This window comes from Lactuca sativa, chromosome 1 (assembly GCF_002870075.4).
Source record: "Lactuca sativa cultivar Salinas chromosome 1, Lsat_Salinas_v11, whole genome shotgun sequence".
Taxonomy (NCBI): domain Eukaryota; kingdom Viridiplantae; phylum Streptophyta; class Magnoliopsida; order Asterales; family Asteraceae; genus Lactuca; species Lactuca sativa.
Window position 1 is genome coordinate 12,862,846 of NC_056623.2, and position 11,165 is coordinate 12,874,010.

The 11,165-nt window shown below is 34.2% G+C and overlaps 1 protein-coding gene across 1 annotated transcript; it reads left to right on the forward strand.

The window, feature by feature from the left end:
- Positions 1-329: 329 nt before the first annotated feature.
- LOC111904200 (KH domain-containing protein HEN4) lies at positions 330-1,693 on the forward strand. Its single transcript, XM_023899979.2, has 5 exons — positions 330-518; positions 605-876; positions 959-1,225; positions 1,310-1,447; positions 1,556-1,693. Exons 1-5 carry the CDS (start codon positions 335-337, stop codon positions 1,691-1,693), a joined length of 999 nt encoding a protein of 332 aa, XP_023755747.2. The 5' UTR covers positions 330-334.
- Positions 1,694-11,165: the final 9,472 nt, after the last annotated feature.

Here is an 11,165-nt window from a genome sequence, read left to right on the forward strand (position 1 = left end):
TTGCTGACTTCATCAAAAATTTGTATATAATATGAGCTTAAAGTGAGCTCACATCCTTTTTATCCTTCTTCTATTCACTTCCCATCCATTTTATCCTTCTTCTTATGGAAATACTTTTCTACTATTTTCCATTTTATCCTTCTTCTTAAGAAAGTCAAACCGAAAAAACACATGAATTGGAGATTTTCTTTTTTACTTATTCATATTTGTTTGTATATTATTGCAGTTGAGATTAACTGTTGCAGAAGAGGTTGAAGTCGAATTCGAAGTAGATGGCTGGTTCTATGTAAGTAGTTGTCATGTTTTTTCCCGATTAAGTATTTAAGTTACTGACATGGAATCCCAGAAGGAAATAGTTTTCAGGATTCAGTATTCCAGTGATAAAGTGGGTAGCTTGATAGGCAAATCAGGGACAATCATTCAAGCTATTCAAAACGAATCAGGTGCCCATATAGCAATTGGAGCTCCCGTTTCTGATTGTGATGAAAGATTGATCACCATTTCTGCAATGGAGGTTTGCTACTTACTTACTTTCATACTATGATTTATATAATTTATGATTTTAGAATTTTTTTCCTTTTTTTTAACTGTAAGAAGAGTGCAGCAGAGTCACGAAATTCGGATTCACAAAATGCAGTGATTCTTATATTCAATAGGTATGTGGAGTCTGGGTTTCAAAAGGGGATGGATATGACATCATCAAGTGGGGCCCAGGTTTCTACTAGACTTGTGATTTCACAAAACCAAATGGGTTGTCTGTTGGGTAAAGGTGGGTCCATAGTTGCAGATATGAAAAAGATGACTGGTGCTTTTATAAAGATAGTTGGTGCTCATCAAGCTCCTAAGTGTGCCCTTAAAACTGATCAAGTAGTGTTGGTGAGCGCCATTTCTTGCATTTAACCAATTTACTATACATACAAATTATCTGTTGTAATTTTATTTTTATTTTTAAGAAAAGATGACAGGAGAGATGATAAATGTAAGAGATGCTTTATACAATGTTACTGGAAGACTAAGAAACAACTTATTCTCAAATAGAATGTCAAATAGCCATGGAACTGGAACTGGAACAACAAAGGGTACATATACACATCATCAATCTTCTGTTGCCATGTCACATTATCCTAATCAGCATAATACTAATTTAACTCAAGCTATGGATAATCTCAAACTCTCAAGTAATAGCATAGATCGTCCTCTGACACCTGGAAAATGGCACCTTCCGGTATTATTCTTTTTTCTTTTTTCTTCTTCCTATTTTTGATGTTTGAGAATTGAATTGTTTCTTTATTTATTGTAGATGGGACAGGATATTAGCACAGGGTCAACTTCTGTAGGTAGATCTGCCGCTATAATGAGTAACATGAGTGTGGAAATTCTAGTACCCCAAAGTGTCATTGCTTTGGTTTATGGGGAGAATGGAAGCAAACTCACTCGTTTAAGACAGGTAATTGGAATTGGAATTCTACTTCCATATACTTTTTTGTTATAGCATTAAAAATTGGTTTGTTGATTGCTATAAATAAATAAGCATTTTGGTTTTACGGAAAAGCAGATTCTAGGTGCAAAATTTGTAGTGCATGAGCTACGTTCAGGAACAAGTGATCACATTGTGGTTATTTCGGGTACTCCCAATGAAACCCAATCTGCTCAGAGCCTCCTTCAAGCATTCATACTTGCAGATCAATCATAAAAAACAACCAAAATCACACAATTTATCTTACATACAACAAAAAGTAACTTCATTACATCTTTTGTCTTTTTGAAACTAAGCCCCAATGAATTAATTCAAATTAAGTAACTGTAAATCCACTGTTTTGAAAACCGGACCGGACCGGCCTGTTCGACCGGTTCAACCGGGAACCGGCAACGTTACCGGTTTTTTAGCCACCAAAAACCGCTAGTAGGCCAAACCGTTTAAAACCGGCGGTTTTCTGCGAACCACAGTCAAACCACTCCGGTCTAACCACACAGAAAACCGATTTTATAAATTTTAACTTTGGGCCAACCCGTTAAACAGCAACCCAAACAGTTGGATAATGCTTCCATGTTTGAAATATTATTATATAAAGTGTTAAGGTGGCGAAAGTTTCTTGTCCCAGCCGATGTGGGATTCCTCCAAGCTTAGACTTGAAAGGATATGAGGACAACCTTCTTTTTTGTAGAAGATGAAATTTATACAAGTTTTATTACACCAATGATGTGGGATAGATAGTAAGAATTGCTGGCAAAATACTACTTGTCAAAGACAAGTTTGGAACTTTAAATAATGGAAATAAAACGCAAAGCAACTTAACCATCTTTACATGATGCCTGCTTGAGATACATCACGCATAAATTTATTTATGATACCTTCGTATAAGAATTAACAATACATCCACATAATTATTTTATTGTTTACGCTATTAGTTCTTTTTTATGTTATATATATATATATATATATATATATATATATATATATATATATATATATATATATATATATATATATATATATATATATATGGCCGATTCTACCGGTTTTTAGAGCCGGTTCGACCGGTCGAACCACTTGAACCATCGAACCGATAAGACGGTCGGTTCGGAGTCTGGTCCGGTTTTCAAAACATTGTGTAAATCTCTTCTGTTGAATTTATAACAAACAACCAAAATCGCTCAATTTATCTTACATAAAAGATGTGTTTTTTTTAATGCTAATGTTGTGAATCTCTTCTGTTGAATTTATAAAATTCCTAAAACAGAGAGAGCAGAGTCTCTTGCACGAGCAGTTTCAGGGGATGCTTTGCCTATTGAACAGTTGGATGCATATTGCCCTGAAAATGGAATGATTCTTGCAAATTGCTCTGCTATTGGCATGGAACTAGATGTACACCTGACAACAGTTTCCAAGGTTCTCTTTTCTTATTAGCATTTATGAAAATGGGATTATGAATTAAAATGTTTTTGACATGATCAGGAGAACTTGAGATCATATGATCTTGTATTTGATGCGGTTTATACACCTAGAAACACACGGCTATTGCAAGAGGTTGTAGAGGTGGGAGTTACAGTAGTGAGTGGTGTTGAGATGTTCATTAGACAAGCTCTTGGCCAGTTCAGATTGTTCACTTATGGATTAGGTATTCATCTTTTCTCAGCTCTAAGTTTATGTGCCATATTAATGTTAAATTGAAATTATCAAGTATTGTGTTCATTTCTTAGAACAAAGATATAGTTACTGCTACTACGAGTAAATAAGAAAGTATTTGGTACAAGAGAATTTAAGTTTCTATGCCATATCAATGTTAAATTGAAATTAGAAAGTATTGTGTTCATTTCTTAGAACAAATATATAGTTACTCATATATTACTTTATCAAAAAGGATGTTTATGATCTTCATCAAGCTGTGCTAGGTAAATGCTATATTTAACATTAAGATATATTAGAAAATGAGAAATGAGTTAATTTATTTATTTTGATTTGTTGTTCATCAAGTTGGTTGGTATGCATCCTGTTCTGTGTCCAACACAACAAGGATGATGATGGTGCATTTATATCTTCTTAACATGTTACCTAATAATTTTTCTCATCTTATTACATCATATTTCTTCATTTTTAACTCATTTATCAATCTAATCATTATTAACTTCATTCTTGTAAAACCAGGTGTCTATGCTATATAATGATTGGTTTTCCAATTTTCACGGTGGAAGTGGACAGAGGGTTTCTCTTTCACTGTTTGTAACATCTTGTATTCAACAAATAGCAATGTACTTTCCATAAAAAAATTATAAATTATATTCTTTGAAAAATTTTCTAGATTGGTAGGTTTAAAAGTAGAATGTCCTAATAAGAATTAATTTTAAAAGTAGAATGAAAATGACAAGTGATTTTGTGTTGTGTTTACAAGGTTGATGAAAGCGAATAACTCTGGAGTTAGAAGAGGAAAAGAAAGCTCAAGCTGAAAGAGATAAGATGTTCCAAATGCAAGTGTTGCATTTTTCATTTCAATTGTTAGTATGAAACAAAGAGTAGATTAGATGAATGCAAATTTATATATTGTAAAAAATAGAATTGTATGACATTAAATTTTATGCAATGGATTGTATTTTTTGTATATGGTATTTTATTTCTATTATGAGACATTAAATGCAAATTTAATTTAAAAATTAATAAATATATAAATATATTTTTTTAAACATTTAAATTTACGATACGCAGAAATGTGTGTCATCTTAATTTATGACATTGCCTTTCTTGACAGGGGTTTTAATGATACGCATTGTGTGTCATTAACACGCGCGTCGTAAGGTTACGACACGCGAATGAGTGTCGTCTTCCTTTATGACTGGGCCTTCCTTGATACGCACTGCGTGTCGTGTCGTAAACGAGCGTCGTAAATGCACGTCGTCTATAGACGACGCGCAAAAGCGCGTCATCTCTCTTTATGACAGGGCCTTCCTTGACGCGCATTTGCGCGTCGTCTGAGCCTTTTACGACACGCAATGAGCGTCGTAAAAGGCTGTTTTTCTAGTAGTGAGTTTTGACAATGCATAAATCATAAGTTTTTAAAATGTATTAAAACGGTTTAACAACGAAGGATACTTTGGAATTTCTAAATACTTTGTATAAATCTAGTGCATGCAAAGTATGACAAGAGTTTTCACATAGTAGTAATAAATCACAAGTGATTCATTTGATAAAAACGAGTAAAGTGAAATTTTTGATGTAGAAGACAAGTTTGTAAACAAAACATATATATGTATATGGTTATATATATGTATAAGTTTTAAAAGATGATTTGGTATGTTTCGTAATTGTTGTTCATATTCTTACGTTTTTATTAGAAACTTTGCATGAAATAATCCTTAAGTTTGATACTAAAGACCTTTTTGTACTTATCACTTTTGTAAAAATGGTAATTAAACATATTTAAATGATTGTGTTTTAACTTCCTTAATGTATAAACATTGCTCAAAAATGTTAGAAGGTGTTAATAAATCTATAAACCACTTTTGACAGTTTTACCCTTTACTGTCCCTGTTTTTAGAAAACTTATAGAAAAATCATCGTAAGTCAAAAACTGAATCCGTCACCTCTGAGAGTTTATAAAATGAGTCTACTTTGTTCCCAATTTTTATTATGATTTTTAGTGGTCTCAAAGTAGTGTGAAAATGAACATCTTCACAGACTGGTCCGAAATCACTTCTGAAATGACAGGCAGTTTTATAAAAATCGCCATAAATTGTAGAAAAATCGTATGAACGCGTGCGAGTAGTCCTTAGAAATGTATAAACTTGAACTATTTGCATATTGTACAGTTTTGAAAGATATTAAGTTTAAGATGGCCAAAACAGTCCGTGAACAGGACTCAACGTTTCTGTAGAAAGATGTCATTTAAATTTAAGTTATGTTTTGTGTTCTAACTTGTATTCCCCCCCCCCCCCCCCCTTTAAAACTTGAAGAAAACATGAAAATGTAGGGGTATGAACTCACCTTATGTGAATACTTGAAGAATGGAAGGTTGAAGATGAACTTTTGGTTGTTGGTTTGATGCTCCAAAACAGCCACTCTTTTGGCTATGTTGTTGTCACGAAAATTTCACAGCAAAAGAGCAAGAAAAAGGGTAGTTTACTCACTGTTTTGAATCAATAATTTTGAGTATCATAACAAGTAACTTCCAGGGGTATTTGGTGGTAAAAATATCAAGCAAAAGGAAGGTGTAGATGGGTGAAATGGTGGCTGAAACACAAAAGGGACAGCAGCCCTTTAGTTCATGGTTTTGATGGCTTTGGAAGGAAGTTCTTGTGCTTTAAAATGAGATGAAGGTTGAGAGTAATTCCTTGGAGTATTGTCTGGTCAAATGAGGGTAAAATGAAGAGGAAATTTCGTGGATATGAAGGAGGAAAGAGTGGAAGAGGATAAGGGGACAAAACCTAGACTAGCTTGTGATGGGATATGAGTTTAAGTGATGTGATCTTGTCTAGCCACTTGCTTGGGTGGTTGCTTAGAGATAGAGTTAGTTAACTAACTAACTACTAGTTATTTAGTTATTTAGGAGTTCTAGTTAAGGAGAGGGAATGTCTTAATCTCGAAAATTAGAAGAGGGATTAAGAAGCATTCTTAGTAAAATGTCTTAAGTGATTAAGCACTTATTAATTAAGTTGGCACTTATCTCCACCAATTCTCATATCTTAATTGATTTAGACATCATAAAACTTACATGAAATCACTTTAAGTCATGACCCATAACTAGTCATTCACTAGATAATAATACATATATACAAATACATACATGTATACTTAGTATAAAATAACAATGTAGTTTTTGTGTATTTGAACTTTAATGTTTATGTTTTATTCTTTTTATTCAAAAACACTTAAATACATTCTAATTATACCTTATAATAATTCATTTTATATTTTAATTTATTTAAATATAAAATTTATTGACCAATGTATAATTTCGTGACATTTAACCGGTTAACCATATCGTTAAACACGTTTTGTCACTTTGGTTCGTATATTTGTCAAATTTAGATCCTCCACAACTATTAAGCACACGTTTTACATAGAACCCAACTTAATTATCAACTAGATACATGTTGATACAAAAATTAAGTTTGTTGCGTTCAAATGATGTTATATGCTAATTTCACAAACCGGTGATGGTTCGTAGCCATACATCATAACGAAACTTATCAATAGCTACTTGTTTTATATTTCACAATAACTTATTTAAATAAAAGCGGTTAAATTCCTTCAACCATTCTTGATGAAATACTCATATTGCTTAATAATCAAAACATAGCATCGTACGATCGTTCCTATTTTTACCAATTGTTACAACTTAAGCAAGCGTCTCGCAGATGGAATCGTTGTTTCGACGAGAAAGTCAAAGAGTTTGGGTTTCTGCGAAGCAAAGATGAATCATGTGTATATGTTAAATCCAATAGGAGTATAGTGAGCTTCCTCGTATTGTATGTCGATGACATACTACTCAAAGGAAACGACATCCCGACATTACAGGAAGTTAAGTCCTGGCTTGGGAAGTGCTTCGCTATGAAGGACCTCGGAGAAGCTGCCTATACTTTGGGAATTAGGATAGTGAGAAATAGGAGTAAAAGACTAATAGGACTTACTCAGAATACTTACTTGGACAAGGTACTAAAATGTTTTAGTATGGAGAATTCCAAGAAAGGGGAGTTATCGATCCAAAGTAATGCCAAGTTGAGTAAGACTCAAAGTCCGAGTACCGAAGCCGAGATAGCAGAGATGGTCTGAGTAACTTACGCTTCCGTAGTTGGCTCGATCATGTATTCTATGAATTGTACTCGCCCTGATGTGGCCTTCGCTTTGAGCATGGTGAAAACATCTCAAGGGAATCCTGGCAAAGCACATTAGATCGCAGTCAAGAATATCCTTAAGTACCTTTGGAGGACCAAGGAATGGTTTCTAGTCCTCGGTGGGAGTGATGACTTAAAGGTGCAAGGGTATAGTGACGCCAGTTTTTAGACTGACAGTGACAACTACCGTTTACAATCGGGTTGGGTCTTCACCCTTAATGGAGGAGCAGTGACTTGGAAAAGTTCCAACAGGAAACCGTAGTTGATTCAACGTGCGAATCAGAGTACAATGCGGCGAGCAAAGCATCAAAAGAGGCAATATGGCTGAAGAATTTCATTGGAGACGTTGGAGTTGTGCCATCTATACAGGAGCCCATGGAAATTTTCCGTGAGAATGAAGGAGTTGTTGCCTTGACCAAGGAACCGAGGGATCATGGTAGATCTCGACATATCGATAGAAAATATCACTTTATTCAACATCGTGTAGAAGAAGGACTCCTCGTAGTGAAGAGGATATCGTCGGAAGACAACCCAGCAGATCCACTTACGAAGGGACTGAATAGGGTTAAGCACTTGCAACACGCTAGGAGCATTGGGCTGAAGGACGATATTAGTTTAGATTAGATAGTTTGGAAACATGTAATAGATAAATGCAATTAACATTGGAAGATTAAGTAAATGAGTATTATTTATTAGTAAAGTTATTGCCTTATGTTAATTATTTACCTATTGTTTCATTTTTCATGTTTTGACTTCCTGAATAATAGATTATCCGAACAGTACACAGTCATTCGTACGTTGGAAGTAGGTATGAATGAAGACTGTCATGAATTGGAATAAACCCATGCTTGCTGGGATCACTTCATGGAATTTATCACGAGTGATCGCAAGACGATGATATCATATGGTCTTAAAACCTAGATATATGGTTTATTGTTTGATGATTGGTTGTGCATTGATAATGTGAAAAACGCATCAGTAACTTGATGTTATAAAACACATTGTTGTGTATGATTTAATTAGTGAATATTAAATACATATAAGTTGAATTTTATCTGTTCCTTTTATCCTAAGAGGATAAAGGCGATATCAGGGCCCCTCGATGCTTTGGTTTGACTTATGTGTCGGGCCCGGTTAGGACTGAATTGATGTGTTCAATTAAGTTCTATGTCAAACAAATCTAATATCGAGAAACAAATTATTGGACAATAAGTATGACTATGTTCCATGTGATTGTCTGCACGATATCTAGAACAGAGGATCATACAATCCCTTATCTAAAGGTCAAGTTGCTGATAAGATCAGAGTTTGACAACGTCTTTGAGAGCTACGATTGCTAATCGGATTGTGCTTGCATTTAAGGTTACTAGACTTATCCTAGTGGGATACTGTTGGATTAGTGTCTAAGCCTGTAACCATAATTGGTAAGTACTTGAACCGGTTGTGCATGGTCCTTTTGGGTTGCCTTCACCAAAGCAACTTGACTGGAGAAATGATAGAGAAAGAGGTTATTATGGTTTATTAATAAGTTATAAGAATAATATATTAAAAGAGAAATCATATTTATTTAGTTGACATTGGTCAAGAATTAATTAAGAATTAATTTTGTGATTAAAAGAAGTTAACTAAACTAGGGGCTGAATTGTAATTATGTGATAGTTGCAAAGTAGTGCAATGGATGCCCTATGGGATAGGGTGGACGAATTCAAGGGGATAAGGCCCTAGAATTCGTCCATGATAAGGCTTGCGGACTTATCTTATGGGTTGCTTGGTGAGCAAGCAACCAGATAAGGATAAGGACTAAAACCCTAATCCCAACACCTATATAAGGACCCCTTGGCATAAGAAAATTGGCCACTTGATCCTAGAAGTTCCTAGAGCCGATTTTCTGCCTCTCCTCTGTCTGTTTGTCTCTCTCTCTCTCTCTCTCTCTCTCTCTCTTGCCTCTCCATTTGCTCTTGGTGTTTGTGAGCCATTAGAGGTACTACACTTGTGGTACTTGCTTTGAAAGACAAGAAGATTAAAGATTTAGGTTGTTATTACAACATAACAATAAGAGGTATGTAATCCCTTCTACTTCATGAATTTCGAAATACCTAGGATCATGCTAGGGTTCTTCATGTGTTCATAATGTTGTGTATTTAATAGCGAAAACATAGATCCGTATCTAGGGTTTCATGCACACATAGGATTGTTTATATAAAACCCATCAGTTTGTTCACCACACACAACACATTCTTTGAACCCGCTGCAAGGACAACCAGATAATGTACCAAGAGCAGGATAATCATTAACTGTCCATAACACAACTGCACGTAGATTAAACCTTTCTTGTGCATATGCATCATATGTTTCAACTCCATTATCAAATAATATATGTAGATTATCAACCAAAAGTGCAAGGAACACATCAATATCATTTCCGTGTGTTTCTGATATCAATAACGAAAGCATGATAAACTTTCTCTTCATACACAACCATGGTGGAAGGTTGTAAATGGCAATTAAAAGAGGTCGTACACTATGATTCCTATTTCCTGTATTCACATCTATCCCATCAGCCGAAATGCCTAGCCGCAAATTTCTTGGTTCGCTAGCAAATTCATGAAATTTCTCATTTATGGCAGCCATGCTAGTGAATCTGTTGGGTGATGTAGAAAACCGATTTCCACCTTTCTATCAGTTGCATGCCATGATACATCTTTTATAGTACTCTTTCATTGAAACATTCATTTCATTCGTGGAATTATTGGAAAGTACCACAACACTTTTGTTGGAATATTCTTGTAAATTTTATTTTTTTTTCTTCATCCACCTTCCGTCTTGATTTACCACAAGTGGGACATACTGTGGTGTCTTCGTATTCGTTCCTGTAAAGTATACAGTTGTTGACACATGCATGTATCTTTGTACACAATGATCTCATTTACTTTGAATTCTTTCTTGGCCTCATATGTACTACTGTACATTTCGTTTCCTTCAGGTAACATATTTTTGATCAAAACTAATAATTCTATAAAGCACTTATCTGATATTCCATACTTACTCTTTAAGTTGAGTAGTTTTATGATTGTAGATTACTTTGTAAAGTTAGGACATCCTTTATATAGGGGCTTCTCAACATCATTTATCAGTTCTCTAAACTTTTCAGGGTCCCTAATGAAAGCATCTTCTGTAGCTTCAACCATCTCCACTGTTTCTGCAACATCTTTTGGCATTTCTCTTGTGAAGTTTGTGTATTCAACACCTTATGATGTTTCCATGGAAAAATCCTCTGTATAAACATAATTACTTGATGGTTCCTCTTTTTCACCATGTTTAGTCCAGTTCGTGTAGGTTTGATCAATTCCATTACCGAATAGGTGAGCATCTACCACATCAACTGAATGAGATATATGGTTTACACACTTTATACAAGGACATGGGATTTTTATCTTTGTTTTGGTATCTAAAGGATCAATATTACTAGAAATCTTGTAATTGCGTACTGTATTTTTCAAAAATTCTGCAACACCTTTTATATAAGTCTTTGTGATTCTATATGATCCCATCCAAGACTTGTCCATTTTGATGCTACAAAAACCATACATGAATTTAATAATTAAGATCAACTATTCATTGATGTTTTTTATCAAACAGTTGGTGTACATAAATGAATAACACAATAATATAATAAATAAATCTAATTCATGGAAGCAATTATTTGTTATCTGTAGATTATATCATATATGCATACTAATTAAATTCATTATTAAACCAAATATCAAAAAAAAATTATAATAAGTGTTGTTTTTATGTCGTTGAAGAACATAAACAAATGTGATGTATGCGTACCTGTA